This window comes from Jaculus jaculus, chromosome X, assembly GCF_020740685.1.
Source record: "Jaculus jaculus isolate mJacJac1 chromosome X, mJacJac1.mat.Y.cur, whole genome shotgun sequence".
Taxonomy (NCBI): domain Eukaryota; kingdom Metazoa; phylum Chordata; class Mammalia; order Rodentia; family Dipodidae; genus Jaculus; species Jaculus jaculus.
Genome location: NC_059125.1, coordinates 31022856 through 31049632, shown reverse-complemented (window position 1 = coordinate 31049632; position 26777 = coordinate 31022856). Strand labels below are relative to the sequence as shown.

Here is a 26777-nt window from a genome sequence, read left to right as displayed (position 1 = left end):
ATCTACTCATAGAATCACATCTGGCCCCTTTCACTGTGTTCTGCTGATCAGAAATCCCAATGCCAGTCTAGATGCATGTACAAAGAAATAGATCACATCTTGATAGGAGGAAGGGAGTTATGCATTCAGAGGTAGGTGGAATTGTTGGTGGCTACTGTTGCAGATAATCCACTACATGCTTCTTTAGAGGTGAAGAGAAATAATATAACACTTTCCCTAAATCTGACTAATGCTTCACAATCTTTGCTATTCAGTTGTCAGCTTGTCTGCCACAGAAACAGAGGAACAGGTTTACCTTTAAAAACAGAATGATCCTTTTAAATCTCTATTCTATTTCATTTTTATGACTATGTTTGGAAAACAGTTTAACTTCTAAGATTATAGTGAGTTTTCAACAAGGTTTTCAGATAAAAAATAAATAGCATATTTACTGACAGGATATTTTCAAACCCTGGTTTAGGTTTTCATAAATATAAAATATCATTAGAATAGGTATAGAATCATAAAAGTTTTAGAGTGGGAAGGGACTTTAGCAATAATTAGTAGTAATTTCTTTCACATCCTTAATTTTAAAGGGTAAGACACTAAGGCCCATTCATACAAGGTCACAATGACAATGTTAGAATTTATACTTTCTTTGTTTTGATTAGATGGGTATATTGACATAATTTGTTTTAGAAATTTATGGGTATGATTATTAGAGTTTCATTACTATAGTTACTAGAAAACAGATTATCTTAGATTTTCACTAAAAGGATAATACTCTTAAATTCCTTCTTATAATTTTCTTCTAAATTGTGTATTTATAACATAGATCTCTGAGTTATGGTGCAATAGGAGTAATTGTGGGACATGAATTTACACATGGATTTGATAATAATGGTAAGTACTAGTTCATTTCATAAGCTGCTGCTTTTGTAATAATGTTGATTATATGGGTGTTAATTATTGTTATTATCTTTTCATGGTGGCGTCATCATAGATTGAAGATTATCCAAAGCAACATGATTGCTGATTGAAAACTTTTCCCCATGTCTTGCTGTGATAACTTAGAATAAATAAACAACTATTCTGGTTAGTCATAAGGATAGAATGAAAAACAAAATAAAACTCATAATTTCAGTAAAAATTCCCTTTGCATTTAGATTAGGGACGCCATAGTTGCTACAGTAGTTCCAGGAATTACACTGTAGCTTTCTCCCATTGTTTTTTTTTTTTTCCCTCTTATCATCTTGAAATGTTCTCCATGGAAGTGTGAGCTCTTGTCCAAAAATGATTTTACATGCTGCATTAAAACGTTAGGCCTCAGGAACTTGACTCATTAATTCTTTTATATAATTTCAAGGCTTATGCAATGCTTAATTTCTATTTGTCTTCTAATTGGCATATATTCAGAATTTGTTTTTAAATGGCTATGATTTCCTAGTAATGCACAATGTAGAATACATTATGTATCCTTATAGCATTGAAGCAAATGGAAAGAGCAAGATAGAGCCTAACTTAAGGAAATTATCATCTTTGAGAGTTCTTATTTTTAATTGCTGCCTCCTTTATTGTCACAGTATTATTTGAAAGACACACACACACACACACACACACACACACACACACACACACACACACACGGATGCACATGCACACACCCCTACCCCTTTGAAGTCACACCCAGATGCAAACAATGATTTATAGCTAGTCTCAAGAACCCAATTGTCTTAATAGGCAATGCTGCATAAAAGGGGACCTCTTTTTCTGTTGCTTGTAGTTCTCCAATATCCCTTTCTAGATGTAAACCCTTGGGTAAAATAAACCACTTGCTCTCTGTCTTCTACACAATTCTTTCTACATTTCACCAGTCTTCCTTAATCCTTTAGGGTTTTATTTTTTCCTCCTCTTCCTCCCTATTAAAATGTAACTGCCTTGTAATCACCTGAGTCCTCAGAGCTAGACTTTCTGCCTTAAGATGTTTAATTTATCTGAGAAGAGAGTCTGAACTAAGAAATAAAGGCAAGTAGTACTCAATTGATTCTAGGGCTTTCTTCAGAGGAAATTTAAGTATACTTCTCCAGAATCTTCTGGGTGGCTTCTGGAATCTTTCCCCAAGGACAGAATCTAATGGCAATTTCACTCTGTGACTAATATAAGTACATGCCTAGTAATTGGTATTAGTGGGTGGAGAACAGTGACTTCATTCTATCCCGGGGACAGTGATAGTAGCAGGCAGCCTTGTTGAAGACTGAATGGTTGCCTTGTAAGCTCTCTTTCTTAGGTGACTCTTGTGTAGGGGACTTTCTTACAAATTATTTGTATAATTAATTGATGCTTCTGATTCTAACTGTAACCTTGAAAATAGAAGATAGTACATGCATCCAAATTTTTGTTTGAAAGGGTGTAGAGAAAAAAGAGCAAGGGACTAGGGAGTAACAAATCATATGTTAACTGATATTTCCCCCAATCACATTTTGGAGATTTCCATTTCTGTTCCAAGTTCTCATTCTAGAGTAACCTTCCTTGACCAAGCAGGATAGATGGATCTTCAATCCACACTGTTGACTGTGGAATGATTCATAACAGAAAGTTTATTTGTCTCTTGGCTCCTGGCAACTTGGAGGAAGCAGGTTGCTTTAGTTCTGAGTCAGGTTCTCTGGTCCTAGAGTGTGGATGACTCACTGGGGCAATTCCTATGGATTCTTTGGAATTTCACTGGTAGTGGTGCTCCAGTTCCTTCCACTGGCTTTTTGAATGGAGGAATTTAATTTTATGATCAAGGGAGTATTTTGGGTCTGGTGAGGTGAAAATACAAGATTAGATAAGACTGGTGCATGCCTTAAATTTAAAAATTTTAAAAATACCCTTTGCTCTTTACATGTAAAGCAATTACCAATTCTTTTCTTCTTTTCCACACTCCCTCTTTTTGTGGTTAACTGTGGCATTAGAGAAGATGTGGGAACTACTTTCAGGAATTGTGTTCCATGATGTTGTAACTGGCTTTGAGATTATGTCTAAATGAAGGATAGGAAATATGAAAACTTTGGTTCCCATAAATAACATAGATTGCTTGTAACTTTCCTTTTCTCTAGGTAGAAAATATGATAAAAATGGCAACTTGGATCCTTGGTGGTCTGTGGACTCAGAAGAAAAATTTAAGGAAAAAACAAAGTGTATGATTAACCAGTATAGCAACTATTACTGGAAGAAAGCTGGCTTAAATGTGAGTACAACTGTGGTTAAGGTGGCATCTTGTGGGCCATTTGTCCTCATTTGGGCATTAACTTGCTTTAGACAATTGGTTCTCAAAGTATACATCTGAGATCAACAACATCTGCCTTCCCGGGGAACTTATTAGAAATGCAAATTTTTAAGTCCTGCCCCATGCCTGCTGAATCACAATCTCTAGAGGGATGGAGCCTGAAAGTCTGGCAGTCTGTCTGTTCACAAACCACAAACCGGCAGGTACTTCTAACATAAGCTGAGGTTTGAGAAACACCCAGCCCACACATTACTTTGTTTTCCTACTGTAATGTTTGGGAGTGACCAAGACCACACAAACCACACTAAGGCATAGATTCAAGCTTTCATTCAGGAAAATCACGAGCTGTCAGGGCTGACTCACAAGAGAGGAACACAGCCAACTTGAGTTTTCAGGTAGTGGTCTTCTTCTGTTGGGGGAAAGTGAGGAAGGGAAAAGAACTCATTTGTTAAGAGGAATAGAAAAGTTCCTTTAGGGGAGATCATTACATTCACCATTTAAAATAGCCAGGGTGTGACACCAGAACAGTAACCGTGTAGCTTATGAATTAAGGGGGCAGGAAACCATGTCCTGGGGCATTGTTAGGCAAGGAGGGGATAAGGACTGGGTGGTTTCTTGAGGAATGGGGATAATCCACTTTCCTATGCCTCTGTCACCATTCTGCTGGCCTTGGTGACTCCATTTTAGGAGCCCATCCAGATCTAATATTCCAACCTTTTTGTTAATGATAAGGGATGAAGGTAATTTCTCTTCTGTAGTGTCTTCATGCAGACTGTAGGGAGTGATGAGTTCTTATTGGAGAGGCTGGATGGGGTGAATGACTCTCCCTTTAGGGAAGTTTCATGGTGGCTAGAGGTAGCAGAGTGGTGAGATTGATATTGAGTCCCCTCCAACAGTGCCAGTGTAGCATGCTATTATGACTTGGTCCTGAGTGAAACAGAGACTTCTCTTATACCATCCCTGTATTGAGCTTGCTTTGGGACAGTCGCTGGCAACATCTGTTATAGAGAAGGTGAGGGAGATGGGTTCCACACACCCCATGAAAGGACAGAAGGAACAATTAAGGAGCGTGTTACCCTTGTCAACAGCTACAACATCAAAATGCCAGGTGTAAGGGGGTGGGGAGGAGCACTCAGAGGCAAAGGATAGAAGGCTTAGGGCAAGAGAGAGGAGGCAGAGGGACATCAGTGTATTCAAGAAGAACATTTTGGGATGGGGGAGAAGTAGGAATGTGAGAGAGTTTAAGTTTGAAAGGGCCCTTTGGGTTGGAGATATATTTATTCCTGGATAAAGTAGGGTAGAAGGAGGTGACTTGACTCTCTTGAGCTGAGACAGGTGTATCCACTTGGAGATGGCCTGAAGCTTTGTGGTCATGGGAATGATTAGGGTCATCAGATGAGGTCCAGTCCAGGGAGGCTTGAGTTCTTGTGGGCAAGACTGCTTAAGGTAGACTTGATTTCCAGGGTTAAGTGAGAGAGTTGTGGCTCTCTGTGATGACTGGAGAAGCAGGCAATTAGCATGTTCCTGGAGAAGGTTTTGGAGAAAAGTGAAAGTTGGTATGTACCCATAAAGAAGAGATTCTGGGAGTGGGTGAAGGTTGTTTAACATGAAGCAGCACCCATACATGAGTTCAAAGGACTAAGTTAGGAGGGTGCCCAAGGAGTAGCTTTGATTCTGGCTAAGGCAAGTGGGAGGAGCTGGGCCCAGGATAGGTGAAGTTCAGAGGTCGGTTTAGACGGGTGAGTTTTGAGAAAAGTATTTGTTTTTTAAGTCTCTGTGTGTGTGGTGGGGGGAGTGGGGGAGGACAGTGAGTCATTGCCCAAAAATGAACTTCTGTGCCTCTTGGGCCAGAAGAGCGGCTGCAGCAAGAGCACATAGGCATGGTTGCCAACTCTGGGCAGAAGGTTTTCGTTTTTTAGAGAGATAGGCTACAGGAGCAAAGGATGGACTCTTCATTTGGCCCAGAACTCCTGCTGCCATACCCCCTTTTTCTGTGGTATAAAAAAGAAATTCTGCTGAAGGTCTGGAAGTGCAAGGGCTGAAGCTTTCCAAAAGGGCATCACACAGGTAGGAGAAGGCATCATCTGTCTTTGACTTAGAGTCTAGGGGTTCATAAAGGGGCTTTGTCAGGAGGGCAAAGTTTGGAATACAGATTCTAAGGAACCCAGAAAAGCCAAGAAAAGAGAGGATTGCTTCCCTAGAGGTAGGTGGGGAGAGGGAGAGAAGATGTTGTTTGTGGTCTAGGGTGAGTTGTCATGAGGTGGGGGCAAGGAAAAAGCCAGGTACCTAAATTGGGTTACAGAAAATTGAGCTTTTTTTTTTTTTTTGGTGGTGGGGACTCGATATCCCTTAGATCTGAGAAAGCTAAGAAGTTTGTTTTTCTGTAGTTTAGATAGAGAAAGAGAGTGTGAGCAGAGCAAAAGATCATCTACATATTGTAAAAGTGTGTTGGGCGACAGATCCAAGGACAAAAGGTTGTGGAGAGAGCTTGACCAAATAAGTGGGAGCTATCTCTAAAAGTCTGGGGAAGGACAGTTCAGGTAAGTTGAGAGGCAGTATGTGTTATTGTGTTCCTCTTGGGTGAAGGCAAAGAGATCGTAAGAATTGCAATGGATAAGAAGGCATCTTTGAGGCCAATAACTGAAAAATGAGTAGTGGAGAAAGGGATGTGAGAGAGGAGAGTATAGGGGCTGGGGACTAATAGATGAATGGGCATAGCAATAGCATTGACTAGGCACAAGTCTTGGAGTAACTGGTAGGTCCCATTAGGTTTGATAATAGGCAAGATTGGAGTATTGCAAAGGGAATGAGTGGGACAAAGGAGGCCAGCTTGCAGTAAGCAAGAAATAATGGGGTTTGAGTCCTTGGTGATGTTTAACTGAGGTTAAATATTGAGAATGGCAGGGAAAGGATGCAGGATCATTGACTCTGATGAGGAAAGGCATGTGGTGAGATGATAGTGTCAGTGAAGAAGTGTCCCACACTCTTGGAACAACCTCAGAGACAGGGAGAAGGAAACTTGGATTTTTTGTAAGGGAGGAGCTAGTGTGAAGAGGAAGACAGAGTGTGAGTTATACATCAGAGAGAGAAAGATTTTGCATAAGATCTCAACCCAGGCGGGGGAATAGGACAAGAGGGTATTACAAGAAATGAATGAGAGAAGGGAGTGTCCCAGACTACACAGGGTAAGGAGAAGTGATGCATGGGGAGTGAGATAGAGCATCAATATCTGACAAAGAGATCAGAGAGGGAAGTCTTACCAGATTAGGGTGGCAGCACTGACCAACTAGCCCTCTGTATCTATAACAAATGAGAAAGGTCTTCCTGCCAGCTGGACTGTGACCCTGGGCTCCTCCATTCTGATATGGAGAGTGTTGGTGGGGGTCAAGGTCCCAGGGAATGATCAATCTTTAGCCACAAGGCTCAGAAGATCAGCAATTGGCTCTCATTGGGGATGAGGGCAAAACACTGGCCTCCCTCATTGAGGCAAGGAACAGTTGACCTTCCAGTGTCCAGCAAGTCTGCAGTAAGGTGGCAGGCATAGGTTGCAGCAAGCTTTTGCCCAGTGGCCAGTGTGGCCACATTTGAAGCAGGGTTCTGGTGGTGAGTGTTGCGGCCCCATTGTCTTCTTTGGAGGAGGCCTTAGGGCTGCAGCCAGGAATTGGAACTGCTGTCTATCTATGGCCACTCTCTCAGTCTGTTCCTGGTCCTCTCTGTTAATAAAAACTTTAAATGCCAGGTCAAGCAGATCTTCCTGAGGGGTTTGAGGGACCTTTTCTGGGAGTTTAAGTTTTTTCCTGATGTCAGGGGAAGATTGGGATGGAAAATGGGCATTGAGAACTATCATGTCCTTTTGGGAAACAGGGTTGAGGTGAGTGTATTGGGTGAGTGCCTCAATTAGGCATCCCATAAACTCAGCTGGATTTTCACTAGACCTTTGGGTAAGCAACCAGAGTTTTTCAAAATTGACAAACTTATGGGATACCTTTTGGAGGCCAGCCAGGAGGCAATGAACCATTCTACCATGGGCCACCCATCTGAGGGAGTTAGTGGGAGCATGGTATTCCCAGTCAGGGTCCTCTCTGGGAAAATGTTATTGGTTAAGTGAGCCTCATCAACATGGGCCTGAGTGGGCACCCAGACACATTCTTATTCCTCAGGAGTGAGAATGGAGGAAAGGACTACAAAGAGATCATGCCAGGTTCTGTCATAGGATTGGGTGAGGTAGCAAAATTCTTTGGTATAGAGTGTTGTATCCGTGGAGAAAGACACTAGACATTTCTCAATCTGGGATAAATCAGACATGGAAAGAGAAACATGAACATGAATGATTCCTTCAGCCCCTGCAACCTGATATAAAGGGTACATTCCATCCCTGTGAGAATGAGTATGCTGGGCAAGAAGAGAAAGAGAAGGAGAGGAGATGGGAGATGGGGGTGCCATGGAGCATGGACACAGAACAGGAGGCAGATGAGTGGAGGGAGGAGGGGTGTGGGCACCAGTCAGGGGGTCAGGTGATGCTGAGGGAGCTGGAGGAGCCAGAAGAGCTGTTGGGTCCAGGTCCTTTATGGCATCCAAGTCAAAAGCAGAGGGTGAGGACGAGTATGAGGGAGGGATTGAATTAAAGTGCATTCTGAGACCTTGGCTAGAGCACCTGGTGAGAAGAGATGGTGGAGCAGAGAGAAGGCTGTGCCTGCAGAATGAAGAGTGCCTGAACATAGGGTATTTCAGACCACCTGCCTATATGTTGGCAAAAGTTTTCTAAATCAGTGAGAATTTGGAAATCAAAAGTTCCATTTTCAGGCCATTTGGACCCATTGTTTAGCTTATATTGTGGCCAGGCAGAATTCAGAGAAAGATCAGACGATGAGGTTTTATGCTGTCCAATAGTCATAGAAGCGTTAAGTTCTTAAGGAGACAGGCCTGGAGGGGGGTAGCAGAAATTGGTTTAAAGGTTTTATTCCCCATGGAAGCCATGAGAGTATAGTAAAAGGGCTAGTAAGAGGAGACAGAGAAAGAGCAAAACAAGGGTGGGAGAAAGGAACCAATGTTTAATCTGGGTTTACACAGAATGCCAGTATGACCCCCTGGCCCATTAGGGTGAACAGGGCCTGCACCTCCCACGTGGGCAGAGGCCACACAGGTTGCAACTATCAGCTGTTTAGCCTACTAGTGGGCAAGGTGGGTGACTGTGCTCCCCATGGAATAAGTGGCTGGCAGTGAAAGATGAGACCTCAGGAGGTAGAGGGAGAGGAGGGAGGGGGAGAGTGTCCTGAGATGGTACAACGGAACCAAAAGGCCCCCCTTAGAGTATAATACACCAGAGAGCAAGAGGCCTGAGGTGTTGAGAGTGCGTCTTTCTTGAGTTCTGGGGTTGGGGCCCAAAAGTGGACAAGGGGTATATCCTGGTGTGCTGGCACAGTTTCCAGAAGGAGGGATTAAACCCAAGAGCAGGCCAAACTGAGAAGGGCACTTACTAAGAAGGAGAGAGGAGATGAAGAAGGGAGAATAGTGTGGCCAAACTGTGGTGGGTGTGAGAGCTTGTATGAGACAGAGATGGTCCAAAGCCCTCAGGGGGTCTAGTCAGGGGAACGGAGGTCTGGACATCCAAGAGGGAAACTAGAAGCCTCCTATCCAAGTCAGGGCACCAGATTTAAGGTTTGGGAGTGACCAAAACCATGCAAACCACTCTGAGGTAAATATGAAAGCATTTTTTCATTTCTTTTTTTTTTGTTTTTTTTTGTTTTTTTGAGGTAGGGTTTCAACTCTAGCTCAGGCTGTCCTGGAATTCACTATGTAGTCTTAGGGTGGCCTCAAACTCATGGTGATCCTCCTACCTCTGCCTACCTAGTGCTAGGCTAAAAGGTATGTGCCACCATGTCCAGCAAAGGTGAAAGCTTTTATTCCAGAATACCACAAGCTGCCAGGGCTGACTCACAAGAGAGGAGCACAGCCAACCTAAGTTTTCAGGTAGTGGGCTTTATAGGGCTTTTTAAGTTGGGGGAGGTAGGAAGGAAAATCAACTTATTTGTTAAGTTGAATATAAAAGTTCCTTTAGGGGTGAACATTACATTAATCATTTAAAATAGCTAGGCTGTGTAGTGAACATGAACAGGGACTATGAAACTTATGAGATAAGGGCACAGGAAACCATGACCTGGGGCATTGGCAAGGAGGGGATAAGGACTGTGTTAAGTAATGTGGATAATCCACTTTCCTATACCTCTGTCACCATCTGCTGGCCTTGGTGAGTCCATTTTGGGAGGTCATCTCAAACTAATACCTACATTCAAATTTATGTCAAAAATTCTGTGGCATAGCCTGGTGTGGTGGCTCACACTTTTAATCCCAGACTCAGGAGGCAGAGGTAGGAGGATCGCCATGAGTTCAAGGTCACCCTGAGTGAATTCCAGGTCAGCCTGAGCTAGAGTGAGACCTTGACACCCCTCCCCCCAAAAAATTCTGTAGCATGGACAAACAACATTCATTTTTTTAATTTTTTTGTTTATTTTTATTTATTTATTTGAGAGTGACAGACACAGAGAGAGGAAGAGACAAATAGAGAGAGAGAATGCGAGAAAGAGAGAGAGAATGGGCACACCAGGACCTCCAGCCACTGCAAACGAACTCCAGATGCATGCGCCCCCTTGTGCATCTGGCTAAAGTGGGTCCTGGGGAATCAAGCCTTGAACTGGGGTCCTTAGGCTTCACAGGCAAGCGCTTAACTGCTAAGCTATCTCTCCATCCCCAAACAACATTCTTATAATTCTTCTGTATTCCCTATTATTAAAGAAAATTCTTTCCAAACTACAGTTTGAATTAATTCATTGAAATAAAACCTTATTAATTTGAATTAATAGGTCTGATTCTGAGAACAGACTAAATTGAGTTCTTGGTTGTAGAAGTTTGAAGAGAAGGAATGTATTTTTATATGTTTATATTTTGTTTTCTATACATATGTAATCTTTCATAAAGGCAAAATATAACTTCCTATATGCTTTGTATAGGTGAATTTTTACTTTCTTTCATTTTTCTTGCTGTCATCAGCATTTCCTTCCCCTTTCCTTTTTATTATTCTTACCTTCTCTACCATATTTTGATATAGTCCATGTCAATAACCTTTATACATCTTCCTCATGTTCATGTAAAGATGGACATACAAATTGTTTCCAATGACTTCTAGAGTTCCTGGTGTGAATGTACTATAACATAGTTAACCAACCTCTTAGTACAGTGTATAATACTGTACCCATGGATCAACCTGTCCATTCCCATTCTCTGCTACTCTCCAACCTTAGGTGACTACTCTTCTACTTTCTGTATATATTATTTTCCCTTTAGGATATATTTCTACCATAATAAAGTTTCTTTGTAGAAATCTTATTTATACAAATGAACGATGAAAGAATGTTTCTCTATTGTACCTTAATTTTCTTGTTAATTTATGAAAACCTTTGAATATAGTAGAGATGTTAAACATTTTGCCCATTATTCACAGTCTGTGTATTTTTTCCTTGTGTGTTATCCTTTAAATTTTGTATACAGTATCTTTTGACACACAAATCAAAACATTTTTTATAAATTCCAAGATATTATCTTTTGCTCTCCCATTCTTAGTAATGAACATGTTCCCAACAACTAGATAATGTATGAAGTCTGCTAGCTTTTCTGGGAAGGTTTATATTGTTTTGTTATTTTACATTTAAATGCTCATATATGTGAAATTTATTTTTCCATAGAGTTCACTTATAGCTTCTTCCAAAATGATAGCCTATTGATACAGTATCATTATTCGAAAGATTTCTTTCTTCTATCTTAGTAGAATATTTGTCAAAAATAATCAACCAGGGTTGGAGAGATGGCTTAGTAGTTAAGGGCCTTGCCAACAAAGCCAAAAGACCCAGGTTTGATTCCCAAGTATCCACATAAACCCTGATGCATGAGGAAGTGCATGGGTCTGGAGTTCATTTGCAGTGGCTAAAGGCCCAGGTATGCCCATTCTCTCTCTATTTGCCTCTCTCTATTTCTCAAATAAATAATTAAATATAATTAAAAATAATGAGAATCTTGAGGGTCTGGGGAGATGGCCTAGCAGTTAAAGTGGCTTGTTTGCAAAGCCTTCCTGTCCAAGTTCAATTCTTTAACACCCACATAAGATCAGATACAAAGTGATGCATGTATCTGTGATCCTAACATGCAATGGAAAGCAGAGCCATGAGGATCCAAACCTCCTGAGCCAGCTTGTCTGATGTTTACTTGCAGTCTGGCAGTTTGTTTGCTGTAACAAGAGACCCTGTTTCAAAAAAAAAAAAAAAGGTGGATTACTAACACCCCAAAATTGTCTTCTGATCTCCACAGACATCTCACCCACCCCACCCACCCACCCAAATAAACAAATTAAAAAGATAGCCTCTAAGGCTGAGAGTATAGGTTAATACTAGACTGCATGCCTAGTGTGCATGAAGTTAGCCTTGGGCTCCATGTCTGCTGTGAAAAATGAATGGAAACTTATAATTCATAGAAGGAATAAGTTCTTGTGTTCTATTATTCAGTAAAGTAAATCTAATTAAGAATAATGTATTGTTATTTTGAAATAGCTAAAAGAAAAGATTTTTAATATATTCAATATAAGGATACAATGAAAGCTTAAAGTGCTAAATATGTTTATAAGTGTGATTTGATCATCATACAATATGTATGAATTTAAATATGTTCAACCCCATGAATATGTATAATTACGCCAACGAAAGGTTAGAATCTCATATACACTGAGATAAATTTCTAGTTTTAGGAATGTGGATATGTTATTTAATGTTCCTGGGTCTTCATCAGTACAGTGGGAAAATATTTCTGAAGTCATAAGTATACTGTAAGAATTAAGTGAGTAAAGTAATGTAAAGCTTCAGTATAATGCCTGGTATGTAGAAATTTCTCAGTAAAAGGTACTTAACATTTTGGGTGCTTTGTGGAATTCTCAAAAGTACCCTAGAAGAAACTGAACCAAAGACTTTGTGGCTGTAAAAACAATAGGAGAACTGAGAGGAGAAAATAAATATTTTCTGGTGATTTTTATCTTTAGAACATATGTTAACGTTTTGTCTTAATTGAAATAAATGCAATCCTCATACTTATCTTGAGAGGTATACATATTTCAGGGTATGCATATTTCATATGTGAAGAAATTGAGGCTCAGAGAGCTGGTCTGCTCATGATCTAGTTTGGATTAGAGTTTCAAACTATATGACTACAGAATCATACTATACATGGATAATATATATGTAGACTATTCTTCAGCATCCATTTTGCCCAAAGTGTGAGATATTCAAACTTAATTCTGACAAATGTATACTTTTATTACAAGGATGATAGCAAGGGCATGTCTAACTCACCATAAATTCACATAACCATCAGAAATAAGTTCAATCTCATTTCCACAAGACTGTGTGTATGTGTGGGGCTTTTTCCTTTGTGGACAAAAAAGAGCCAGGCTTTATTATTATTATTTTTTGAGTTTCATTTGTAAAAACTAGTCCTCTGTGCCTGACACTTTCTTTGCAGTGACTGGGAAGGCGTATGGGTGGGTTACTACAGGTACAAAATGTCAGAAGCTAGTGAGTTTCTAGAGGCCAAACCTAGTGGTCATTTGTTCACTTAAATGGTAAAGAGTGTGAGAAGCCAGGGGCATGAGGCTACTGCAAAGTTTCTAATTTGGATATATAAAGCTTAGAAATAAATTCAAGCTATAAGTACGGCCAAGAAACATTGAGACTTGAGAAGGTATATATTGTAGAACAACTTCTTAGGAGACAAAAGAGTCTTGTGATTAAATCCCTGACAATGTGGGTAGTTTGCTTAGTTATTTTTTCTTAGGTGTGCTTTATTGCCAGCAAACACACAAGGAAGAGCTCCTTAGGCCAGTGATTCATTGAGGAAGTAGTTTTATGAGAAATTTGTAAGGAAGTGAGGATAAGATATTGGTTTCAGGGAAAATTTAGATTTGCCTTTATCCTAAAGATGGTTCTGAAGCATAAATTGAACCACATACATTGTTCAGCCCAGGAACAAGGGACTGGGAAGATTTACCTATATCAGAGAGTTACTGAAAAGTGAGGTGTGACCTCCAGCAATTTCCAGGTAAGGTAACTCCAATAAGCTGAGGTTAACTTCTTTAGCCTTGGCAGTTACAGGAATGGTTACACAATACTGGTAGAAAAGGAAATCATATTGGCTATCAACATCTGTTGTACAGTCTGAACTCCAAAATTCTCATTTGTTTAAAGGTAGTGATAATATCCCTTACCTCATAGGAGTGTAGAAGAAGGGAAAAAATGCATGTAAAGATGGAGTAGTAACTTCTTTTTATTAAAAAATAAAAAAGATTTTAGGGCCGGGCGTGGTGGCGCATGCCTTTAATCCCAGCACTCGGGAGGCAGAGGTAGGAGGATCGCCGTGAGTTCAAGGCCACCCTGAGACTACAGAGTTAATTCCAGGTCAGCCTGGACCAGAGTGAGACCCTACCTCGAAAAACCAAAAAAAAAAAAAAAAAAAAAAAAAGATTTTAGGGCTGGAGAGATGGCTTAGCATTTAAGGCACTTGCCTGCCAAGCCTAAGGACCCAGGTTCAATTCTCCAGGTCCCATGTTAGCCAGATGCACATTGTGGCACACACTACTGGAGTTTGTTTGCAGTGGCTAGAGGCCCTGGTATGCTCATTCTCCCTCCCTCTCTCCCTCTGTATCTAATAAATAAGTAAATAAAATGATTTACAAAAATTAAAAATAATTTTATTTATTTAGTTTTGCAAGCAAAGAGGGAGGGAGGGAGAGAGAGAGAGAGAGAGAGAGAGAGAGAGAGAGAGGGAGAGAGAGAGGGAGGGAGGGAGAGAGGGAACACCAAGGCTTCCAGCCACAGCAAACAAACTAACTTCACTTTGTAAAACTGGCTTTATGTGGGTACTGGGAATTGAATTTGTGTTGTTATGCTTTGCAGGAAAGCACTTTAACCACTGATCCATCTCTTCAGCCCTGAGGTGGTAACTTTTTAAAATAATATTTATTTGAGAGACAGAAAGTAAATGTAGAAAGGGGAGAGCAAGTAGGAGAGCACTGGCATACCCGGACCTCCCATCGCTGCAAACATGAACTCCAGATGCATGCACAACTTTGTGTGCCTGTATTTATCTGGGTACTGGAGAATCAAGCCTGTGCCATCAAGCTTTGCAAGCAAGCCCCTTCAACTACTGGGCTATCTCTCCAGCCTTGGCATAGTAACTTTTGAGGGCTAAAACAAAATGGGTCATAGGTGATAACAATGAATAATGTTTTCCAAAGATTTATTTTTATTTGATAGCATTGATTCATACATATATCAGCAATTGAGCTAGCCTAAAAGAAAAGTACAGGAAGGCTTAAAGAGTTTAGGGTAGAGTATGTGGGTTTCCTATTGCTGGTGTAACAAATCACTATAAACTTAGTTGCTTAAAAACACCACAGGGCTGGAGAGATGGCTTAGCGGTTAAGCGCTTGCCTGTGAAGCCTAAGGACCCCGGTTCGAGGCTCGGTTCCCCAGGTCCCACGTTAGCCAGATGCACAAGGGGGCGCACGCGTCTGGAGTTCGTTTGCAGAGGCTGGAAGCCCTGGCGCGCCCATTCTCTCTCTCTCCCTCTATCTGTCTTTCTCTCTGTGTGTCTGTCTCTCTCAAATAAATAAATTAAAAAAAAAATTAAAAAAAAACACCACAAATTTATTACCATATAAATCTGTATGTCAAAAGTGTGGCACAAGTCTCAAATCTTAAAATAAAAGTGTTAGCAAGGATGTCTTTCTTTGTAGAGTGACTAGGGAAGAACCTGTCCCGTGTATTTTCTAATTTTTAGAGGCTGCCTGCATTTCTTGTTTCATGGCTCCTTCCCTTCAAAGCCAGCAATGATTAGTACATCGCTCTGACTCTTTTGGCTTTCTTTTTGTCTAATAAGAACCACTATAATTACATTTGGCCCATCTGCATCATCCAGGATAATATCCCTATCTCAAGATCCTGGACTTCATCACATCTTAAAAGTCTGTTTTCTCATTATAGGGTAATATATTTCCAAAGCCCTGGGGATTTTGATGTAGGTAGTTTTGGGAGGTCATTATTCTACCCAGTACATAGGAGTTTGCAAACTTTTGGCTAGATTGTAAACACATTATGCATTATGGGGTGCATGGTTTCTGTTGCAATTACTAAGCATCCCTGTAGAAAGAGAGCAAATACATAGTATATGTTAATAGGTTTGTCTTTCCATAAAACTTGGTTTATGGACACTGAAATTTGGATTTCATATAATTTTTATTTGCCACAGGATACCATTTTTCTTTTTATCTCCCTACCCTAGTCGTTGAAAAGAAAGTGAAAATCCCATTCAAAACAAATGACAGGTTGGTTTTAGTTTGTGGGGTGCATAGATTTAGAATATTTTCATCCTAGCTCATTTAAGGTTTTAAGAAACAGTTGAGAAGTTCTTGACTATGCTTGGCTGGGTGTCATACATATTTCAAACCTCGACCTTGCAGTCTGTACCACTTCGATTTGATTTTTGTTCCCCAAGAGAATAACCCTCTTTTTAATTTTTCATGGAAATCGCTGAAGGCAAAATGATAATGGTTGATCTTGAAATCTGGTTCCTGTGTAGATGGCAAATTTTAGAAACAGAAGAACAATAAGAACACTCCAAATTATGTAAGTTAGTCAAGGAAAGTCATTTTTGTGTTGACGTTTCTATTTTTTTTCCCATTAAACCAGAGCCAGTGAGAATATTAACATTTTATTGGCGCTAGCTCAATTGGTGAGAATGAAGAGGTAGGTGAGAAAGTAATATAGAGTGTAATTAAGATTGAAATTACTATATTCAGAAACACCTTGCTGGGGTTAGTTTGCTGCCTCACAATATATTATGACTGCTTCTAATTTATTGGATATAATTTGCTCTTTAAAATATGACACATTTGCTTGATATAATATTTATATACCTTATGCTGAATAATAGTTGACCTTATATCTTTTTTAGTTTTGCTTTTGTTTCTTCTTAGGTGAAGGGGAAGAGGACCCTGGGAGAAAATATTGCTGATAATGGAGGCCTGCGAGAAGCTTTTAGGGTATGCACTGCTACATTTGTTGTGGTTTTAAAAATCAAGCCCTGGAGTGCTATGTGCATCACAATGTGTACCACAGGCACATTGATGAAGACCTGTATGTTCTGGAATCTCTGTAAATATGTTTGTATTTGTCCATTGACTCTGTTGCACTGTATTAGACAAATACAACTACATTTTTTTCTTTTGGGGTATAAATTTAACCTAAAGGATAATATTACCTAAAAAAATGTCAATTTAAAAGGTAATTCTCAAGGAATATACTGAAATCATATCAAGTATACTATAAGAATCTCCTTGGGGCTAAGTATATGTGAGTTTTTCTTAAGTATAGTTTTTTATTCTTTCATATCACTTTCTCTTCAAATATCAAACTTCTAACTTATGGTCTGAGGCTAGTTCTCATCTATTGGGGCAGGTAAGGCTCTATAAGAGTGTCTTCATCACCCTCAGGGTGTGGTAAAGAAAGAAACATGGAGATACTATGGAAAAGTATGTATAACGTTAACTGCATTACTTGAAAGATCAGGATGTTACTCCAGGGTGTTATCATCCCTATACTCTAGTTAAAATGTATTTGAGCTGGGAGTGGTGGCACACACCTTTAATCTCAGCACTTTGGAGGCAGAGATAGGAGGATCACTGTGAGTTCAAGGCCACCCTGAGACTACGTAGTGAATTCCAGTTTAGCCTGGTGTAGAGTGAGACCCTACCTCGAATAAACAAAAAAAAAGTATTTGAATTTATAAAATGATAATAGAAAAATAGTTTTTTTCCTGTTAGTTGGCAAAATAAAAAATAATATGTTGACCCAGATTTTTTGCTATAGAAATTATATATAGTGTCAGATTTGTTTGTCCAATGTTAAGATGAACACCTTGTTAAGAGTTGCTTAAATTTGAATTTTTGGCCTGGCTGTTTTGTTGTCTATGGAATGTAAGGCTTTTTTTTTTTCTATTTTTTGAGACAGGGCCTTACTCTGTAGCCTAGACTGGCCTTAAACTCATAGCAATACAACTGCCTCAGTATCCCAAATGGTCATGTTTGCCTGACACTATAAAGTAAACAGTTCTTTTACACAGGTACCTGAATTCACTTGCATTTCCAAGTAATTGTTTTCTTCTAGGAAAACTTGATACAATGCATTTTTCACATGGCAGGAATATGTAGTTAATATTTTGTGCTGTATGAGAAAGGAGAATACCTACCATTACAGGTATAATCTATTTTTCTTTCACTAGGCTTACAGGAAATGGATACGTGACAGAAGGCAGGGAGTGGAGGAGTCTCTCCTACCGGGCATCTCATTCACCAACAACCAGCTCTTTTTCCTGAGTTATGCTCATGTGAGTAAACTGAGGTAGGGTAGTCACAGATGAAACACAGGACATTAATGTGTGCACTTAATGGTTTGGAATAAAGGTTCAGTGGTATAACTTTGATTATAACCAAAATTTTGTCTTGCTGATTGTTTTAGAGATAAATTCCAAGGTATTTTTTTTCCCCTGTTTTTTAAGGTAGGTTGTTGCTGTAGCCCAGGCTGACATGGAATTCACTATGTAGTCTCAGGTTGGCCTTGACCTCTTGATGATCCTCCTACCTCTGCCTCTAGAGTAATGGATAAATTCCATTTTAACATCCTAGGGGTCATAAATAATTAACCAATTGAATCAGAATTTATGGATATTAACTAAGTGGGTTACCAGGCCTATGATAACTGACTTGATAGATCATCAATATATCTTGACTTCTTAATGTATGTAGCACTGTTGTAACCATTTCCAATAACATTCTTTGGCTTTCATGGATCTATTCTTTTCTACATTATTGCTTTTTATTTTGCTCATTTGCTGACTTTGTTCTCTCACCTTTAACCCATGGGGCACCCTCAGACTTTGATTACCAAATGTTAATGAATATGTAAGAACTATTGGTGCATAAAAAAGAACAGCAAAGGCAAGGAGAATCATGCCATTCTTTCTCAAGTTTAATCCTTTCATGGAACAAAACTGAAAAAAAAATGTGTGTTAGACACAATTCTGTGTTTGATTCTATTTGGTTAATGAGGCCAGTACCAATTCTATTACTGGTTATTGTACTGGTTTATATCATAAATGCACATGCAACATTTTCAAAGGAGTAAGGGACATGTTGATAAAGGTTCTAATGCATAGTGTCACATTTGGCTAATTACTATACATGTGCCCAATGCTAGACAAAAGTTTTGTGGGTTTTTTTTTTTTTTTTTTTTTTTTGGTTTTTCGAGGTAGGGTCTCACTCTAGCCCAGGCTGACCTGGAATTCACAGTCTCAGGGTGGCCTTGAACTCATGGTGATCCTCCTACCTCTGCCTCCCAAGTGCTGGGATTAAAGTTTTAATCAGCATAACCTTTTGTTCCCAAGTCTTTGTACTCATTCCTCAGTATACTCATTTATCCTCAAATGGTCTTCAATTGACTCTGGTTAAGGAATTCTCACCTGTTTGGGAGATTTTCTCTCCAAATAGTTTACAACAGTAAACTAATTATCATTTATCAACTTTATGACAACAAACTGCAGTCATCAACAAAATGGCTTTCTTTTTAAATGTTCCCATGCCCATCAACAGTCCGATCTTCCAGTATTTGTGTTTCTATGGATTCTTCGGTCTTCTTTATATGACCTCATCTTTGTGACATACATGACAAAAGCTAGAGATGCTTTCTTTTAAGTGATTTTAAGATGCAGCATCTAATTCTCTCATGTTTTAGGTAGTTCAGGTTGTAAAGTACCATAAACTGGGTGGCTTATAAACAACAGAAATTTATTTGTTATAGACCTGGGGGTGGAAATCTCACATAAGAATGCCAGCCAATGTGGGTCTGGTGAGGACTATCTGCTTTGTATGGACACATCATGTGTTGGTACCATCATTTCCCTACACCCTGCTCCCACTGAGGGTCATCCTCAGTGGGATTGCTGATATTCACAATGGGGTTGTGGGTTATGAGTTGTGAGAGCAGCAGTCAGTCACTGTGGAGGGACAATACCTCTAAATATTCCCTCCCATCCTGTAGCTTTTCCAATTTTTCTGCCCCCTCTTACGAAAATTCCCTGAGCTGTGATGGGCGTGTTTTAAGCCTACTTTAGTATTGAGCTCTCAGTAGTTTCTGGATTTCTGCTTTAGTGCATTTTGACTATCCTCACGGTCTGTCTCCATCACCCTGGCACTGGTTCTTAGGCTTGTCATGGAAGCAGCACTGTTGCTCATTTCGCCAATTCCTCTGTGGTTCCTTCCACCTGGGCTCTGGCTGATGTGTGAAGGGTCATTCATCTCCTACCAGGGAGTCTTGTTGATAGATGTTTTGGTTGTCCTGAGTTCACACTTCCTTCTGAAAAAGAAAAATAGATCTGTTTGGCTTCTTCTAAGGGCAGCAATTTTGTCCATGATGGCTCCACTCTTATAAACTAATATTCAAAGACCCTACCTCTGAATATCATCACATTGGGATAAAGGTTAATTTACTATAGGGATTCAAAAGAGACATAAACACTCAGCTCATACCATTCCCATTACCCTGTCTCATTTTTTCTAGGCTAAATTTTGAGATCTTATGCTATGAATTATTCCAACTGCCTTATGTCATGTTTTCCTGATTTCAGCAACTTGTGTCAATGTTTTACATTCCACTGAAATGCCACTTTAATTTCATTACTGACTTGCCAAAAGAGCTACAGTGTTTGCCAAATATCTACCACACTGGGGACAGAACTTCTATCTGACTTTCAAAGGTCTCAGCCTGATTCAACTTCATCTGATCCTTTTTCATTCCCCAGAGCTCCATTTAATGCCAGAATCCTCAGTCTTAGCCAGCTAGGTATCCCTGCTTCCATTTCATAATGTCACACTATTATTGTCTCTGTGGCCATGCTTCTGATTCTTTATGATGTGTCTTCCTTCCTACAATCTACAATTCCACAAAATTGTTTCATCCCATATCTTCCTTCAGGATTCATGTTGACCTTAGCCTCCCCCCTCCCCCATTTTACATGAACTTTTCCCTTAAGGACTCTAGTCCTTGTTATTTTCTTGTATCTCTAACTCTTACTTTTACCTTCATTGCCATGCAGTCGAGTACTTGATTGCTCTCAAAATGCTCAAGGCTTTCTGTTTTATCCCCACATCCAATCCTCCAGATTCTTATGCTTCTTATATGCTTCTACAACTCCCAGCAAAGAGGTTGGATGTACTGAAGATGCTTCATCTTTTTAGCAATTGCTTATAAAAGATAAGACTAACACTATTCAACTAAGGAGACTTTATTTTGTGTAAGTAGTGGGTCAGATATAAAAGTAAGCATCCAAAAAATACAAGATTTCTAGAGATAGAGTTGGCAAACTAGGAACACGTATGGTCTGCTGCCTTCTTTTAAAATAAACAATGTTTCATTTGAAAACAACCACACTCACTTATACATTTTCTATGGTTGGTTTTGTGTTATAACAGAGGATAAGGGTTTAAACATGGACCTTATGGTTTTCAAAGCTTAAAATATTTATCATGTGTCACTTTACAGAAAAGTTTGCTAACTTCTGATCTAGAGGATAATGTATAAATGTCCATAAGTTCTTACTATTTATATCCAGTCCATAACAACTGCATAAATGAAATAAAGTAATTGACAGTCATGCTGCAATTATAGGAGTAAAATGTCTTCAAATATAGCACTAAACCCTATGTGATTTATTTTAAGCTAAAGTTATTTAGGAGGAAAAGAACAGATCTATTTTTAATGCCTAATGAGAAATTTATCTTAGAACCTTTACCATCAATAAAATGAGATTTTTCAATCTTTTGCACATCGGAGTGATCTTCTTATAAGGAACACATTGTTTTCTGTCCTGGGAAGATATTAGAGAATAGTTAACAACCATAATGTGTTTTCAGAAAACTCTTAAATGACATTTGAAACAATGACAATACTATATAATAATGTAAGGAAAGTATAGAAGAAGAAATATATTTGAGGAAATTAAATGATACAAAAATACCTTTAATACCATATTTGGAAGCCCAATGACAGGTGGTTTATCTTTATTAAACCATAGCATCCCATCACCTTTCCCATTCCCTGTATCCCTGTAGTTGGTGTCTTCTTTACCCTTCTGGTTCTTTACATGTCCATTTTTACTTATTTAGTAGACAATAATTGCCTACAGATAATCTTGTAATTCATAATTTTCTCACTTCCCCTACCACTTAGAATGTCTTCCCACATATTTATGTGTCCTAGAGCTATTCATATTTTAAGATTATTTCATATTTCAGGATGTGCTTCACATCAGGATTCAGTAGGTTATGCTGTACAAACAACACCATGAAATTTCCTTTCTTGTTCTTGCCCCTTGTCCCACATATGCTAGTAGTAGGGGTCTGCTTATCCTTTCAAGGACATTCAAGGACATGGGGTTTTGAGTCTTTATCTTGACATGTGCTTCTACGGTCACCAAATGAATGGGAAAGAAATATGAGGAAACTGTGCCTTGGTCCTAAAGGTAGAATGTTAAATTCTTCTTGAAACTTAAAATTTTAGTCAGGCTATTAAAATTTCTACCAGGAACTATAACTTCTCATAGTCATTGGTCAGAATATGTTAGATAGTTATGTCTAACTTTAAAGGAAATGGAGACCTGTTTCAGTCTCAGACTAGTGTGAAGAAAGCAAGACACATGGGGGCATGAGAGTAACTTCTCCTGAATATACCCAATCACCAATGGCTGATTCATTTTATTGCTTATAATAAGTATGGTTAAATTTGATAAGGGTTCTTTAAGTCACTAAATTAATTGAATGAATTCACTGGTCAATTCCTCGACACATATGTGATTCTCTTGATTTAAATCACTTGTCTGAAAACCTTCCTAATTTTTTGAAATTGTGGGATTCATATTGATAAAATCTGCTGCTCTGAGGATTGGAGTGATAGATATTACTACTGATGAATGTTTTATCTGATGTACCAAAACTGTCATTCACTGATTCTAAAATTATGCATGAATATAATTTGGAACAATTAATAAAGTAGGAAGAAATGTATAATTGGAATGGAAGCATGTTTATGGGGATGGCTTTATCTTCTAGGTGAGATGCAATTCCTACAGACCAGAAGCTGCCAGAGAACAAGTTCAAATTGGTGCTCACAGTCCTCCACAATTTAGGTAAATGGGCAAGTGGATGATGCCAGATTGAACTGAGTATCTCCCCCTACCCCAGTCATCCCAGTGTGATGCCAGACAGGTGTTATGAACAAAAGCCTGCAAAGTGAACTGTGATTTTTCCATTTTGGAGACAATTAAATATGACCCAAAAGAAACTAAGGTCTTTTCTTTCATTAGTAATGACCTGGTCTTCTCAGTGTCTTTGCACCTAGATGCCTGCTGGTGAGCACTAGTGCTCACCTCTACTCAAGCATTGTATCAAGACATGTGTGAGGCTCCAAAAGTAATTGCAATATAAATCACAGTTTTAGTATCTGGTTGCATTTATTAAGTTCTAGCATTTGGAGGTCAGCAACCTATGGATGGCATAAATGCTTTAGAGGTATTCAGTAAATTGAAATACTGAATTGATCCAATCACCTGTTTTCTTTTTGGGAGGTGGCTGGGCCAATAAAAAAGACTTTATTGTCTGAGAAAAGGATGTGTTTGGGTCCATTCTACCTTAATACATATAGACCTCTGGCTTGTTTCCTGCTGAAGAAGACTCTATAGCATATCTCTTGTTTCATCCATACAGCTAGCCAACAAACATGAGCAGATAGATATCCTTTTTCTGAATAGTTCTGAACAAGGAAGATATATAGTGATATTTAGTAATTATAATTAATATCTAGAATCAGGGACATTGCATTTTAAATTTCATCTCACATCATATTTTGAAACAATTGCTTATATATGAAAGGAAAAGGATTAATTGCATTGTCAGAATATATAAAATATTAAGTAAAAACAAAATTAAGGTTGATATTACTTGCCCTGTGCTAAGTTCTATGAGAGAAATTTTCTATAGTAGAAGACAGTTAATTATAAAGAGAAATGCAAGGAGCCATAATAATTTATACTTATTCTTTTCTTAGAACATATTATACCTGTATATCTTTACATTTAATATTTAAATGAATTCATTAGCATATTGCGAGAAAGTCATCTAAAATTTGATCTATATTTTAAAATCTTATTCCTAAAACGTTGCCTTAGAAATGCTTCAAAAATTGACTATAAATTACCCAGTAGCATAAAAATCTAATCACTGTGTTGGAAATTCTCCCCCACTGGGCTAAACTGTCATGAAGGCTGACAGTTTCTAATGGAATAAAATGTGCTCCCACTGACAAATGGTGCAAATGAAACCACACAGTAGATTAATTACTCAACAGATAAGTTTTGGAACCTAATTTCCTTTTACTAACTAGTTGCCTGTAATGTAGGATTTTTGCTGATAATTTATAGAGTATGCTTACTCATCATCAACTATATTCTATTTTTAACACTTACCTAGGGTGAGTCACACTATGAAATATGTCTCCCTGCCCATATACTCCAGTTAAACACAAGAAGTTATAAGAATTTGTCGGATTCAGGCCATTACGTTCATTCAAATGCCTGTAGGTAACGGAGTTGTTAGAGAAGAAATAGTCAGTGACGAGAATGCTGAGTTTCTAGTCAATCCTTTGAATGTTCAGTTGAGTAAGAAATAGATGAGGGGTGGCTTCTTTTTTCTTTGCCCTGGCTTCTTACTGATGTCTGTGTTATGTATGGGTTTTAAGGGCAGAGAAAAATCACACAGTGGAAATTCTACTTCCAAAAGGCAGTTACAATCAAAGTGCTAGGCAGGAACATGCAGTTTTTGTTGCAGTTAGGAACTTGCAAGAACACTAGATTCTGGAGCTAAAATCCAGCAAGGAATGGCTGATCTGTAATAAGTAGATCCAATTCATTAGTTGTCTGTTGCGCTGAGCAAATTCTAGGTAAATGTGACCTCTAAAGTTGGGTAATTTAGAGAAAGTACTTTTTGTAGAATGAATGAATTATTTTAACATAATTTGAAATGTAACAACATGAATGACTTTTACCAGCATTATGATGAACAAAAGAACCTAACTGCAAAAGAGTACCTACTGTGCACTCCATGCATGTAAAGCACAAAGCAGACAAAGCTCTGGTGATAGAATCACTATGGCAACAGTTTTTGTGAATATTATTGGTAGGGGAAACTAGGAGGCCTTCTGAGTGCTGGAAATACCCTGTCTTGGTCAGCATGGTAGTAAAATGGGCACACATGAAAAAAATAGTGGCTTCCACATTTAACTAAGATGTGGATTTTTTTTTTCTTGGTGTTTCAAGGTAGCCCATTTTTTTGTCAGCCATACTTTTCATCAAAAGTGTGTTTTTAAGTTAGACAAAAACTAAGTCCAAGTCTTGGAGAAAATATAGTTTTCTAGGAAATTTTGAAGACTCTTGGAAGAATAATAAGAGTATTTGCCTGGCATTGAGGAGATGTTGGTTACAATCTTAGTGGTGTTCATTTCTTTGGAATTTACTTAATAATTTGGACTTCATGTGTCCCCCCTGTAAACAAGTTAAATAAATGCAAAGATCTCTTCTGGTATTGCATTATTTCATCCAAAACCTGTTGATGTGTACAAATTAAATAACATGTCCTTTGCCATATCTTTCTTCAGGGTTAATGGTGCCATTAGCAACTTTGAAGAATTCCATAAAGCTTTTAACTGTCCACCTAATTCCACGATGAACAGAGGCATGGACTCCTGCCGACTCTGGTAGCTGGAATGCTGAGTTCTTCTGTCCTGAGAGAGCTGCCCAGTGCTAGCAGAGGTGGCACTAAACACTCATCTACTCTTTTAGGCTTATTTTCCTTTGAGAACTTTTATTTTTAATGCATTTTTCATTATTTGGGTAGATGATTTGCTTGGATCTAAACAGTTTCTGTTCAAAGCCATAGGACTTAAAAAGATAATATAAGACATGAGCCAAATATGTTTCTTTAGAAAGTTAACCTAACAAAAATAAATTCTAGTCTACTTTCTTAAGTTGTTCTCTGATGGTATTGCTAATGTCCATTTAGTGGATTAGCCACAGCTAAGTTTATGTATAATTTCTATGTATAGCTTTGCAGAGGAACTACATAGACTGTATTCATAAAAAAAGATTTGTCTATGTAAGCTGTAACTCTCAGTGATGAAGATGTGTGGAAAATGGAAGGCCTTGCTGCCCTGTGGAATGCAGTGCTGGATTTCATAGACAATCCTTACCTAGCATTTCTTAAATCTAAGGTAGTTAAATTAGAAATATGTTGGATCTCTATTTTACAATTTTTGATGAAACTGTTATTCTTAATTTCAGAGTCTTTTAGAATGAAATTGTGCCTCAGAATTTACAGCTTGTGTAGCTAACTGCCCTGTTTAAGTCATTATGAACAAAGATAGCAGAAAGCCCACTAGGTGAAGAATTTGTATTTATCAAACAGGAACAAAAATATGAATCTTTAAGTTCCACAAGTATTAACAAAAACCCTCCTAGTCACAGAGCAGGGAAACAAGAAAATGAAAACCCTAAAATTTGATTTGGTCTCTATGGACATCAGTGGTTTGGGTACTGGACACTGCTTCTCCTCTAATTCCTCTTTAGTTCATTATGCTCATATGTGTGCAACCTGACTTTGGAAATGAGAGGCCTTGAGAAAAGGCTTTTCTGATTTCCCATCAGGGCTTTCATTTTCCTTAAGCACAAAAGGAAAAATACCATATGAGGGAGTAAAATGCTCTTCTACTTCAGCCCTTTTAAAAAATTGAAGACATCTTGGGATATATTGATTCAATTAAAAATTTCCCAAAAAGAATTAAGTAACATAGTTTTTACTCTTCAATACTTATAATAAAAATTCTGTAAGAAAGCAGTGCTGTGCTTTGGTCCTTGAAGCATTATCTTTTTAATGAACACCTGTGTCTTTTAATGTTTGTATGTTGAATAAAATGTAATGGCACTCAAATGTATATGTAGGTTAAAATTATAATGGCATTAAAGCGGCTACTTGGCATTTCATGTTTTTTTTTTTTTTTTAAATATGGGAATTCACCTATCCCCATTACATTATTCCTTGTACATGAGGTGCTGGGTTAAGTGGGCCAATAGAAAAAAATCTGAAAAGCAAAATGACAAAGTCAGATGAACCACAGGAGGTCATTTTGCATCTGTGTCATCATTTAAATACACACACACACACACACGCACATATACGTGAGGCATGTCCTTTAATAACCATAGGAACTTCAGGAGGGAGAAAAATGGAGGGGCACCATCATGAGGAAAACAATTATGCTGCATTAGTCTGAGAATGATT

The 26777-nt window shown here is 38.5% G+C and overlaps 1 protein-coding gene across 2 annotated transcripts in view; it reads left to right on the top strand.

Moving 5' to 3' along the window:
• Positions 1-26474, top strand: part of Phex (phosphate regulating endopeptidase homolog X-linked) — a 313402-nt gene extending 286928 nt beyond the window's left edge. For both annotated transcript variants that reach the window (XM_045140796.1, XM_004670003.3), the window contains 6 exons: positions 815-882; positions 3078-3208; positions 16317-16382; positions 17621-17725; positions 22500-22576; positions 25099-26474. In XM_045140796.1, coding sequence (XP_044996731.1) covers positions 815-882; positions 3078-3208; positions 16317-16382; positions 17621-17725; positions 22500-22576; positions 25099-25201 — 550 coding nt within the window. In that variant the 3' untranslated portion in view covers positions 25202-26474. The remainder of the gene's footprint in view (positions 1-814; positions 883-3077; positions 3209-16316; positions 16383-17620; positions 17726-22499; positions 22577-25098) is intronic.
• The last annotated feature ends 303 nt before the right edge of the window (positions 26475-26777 follow it).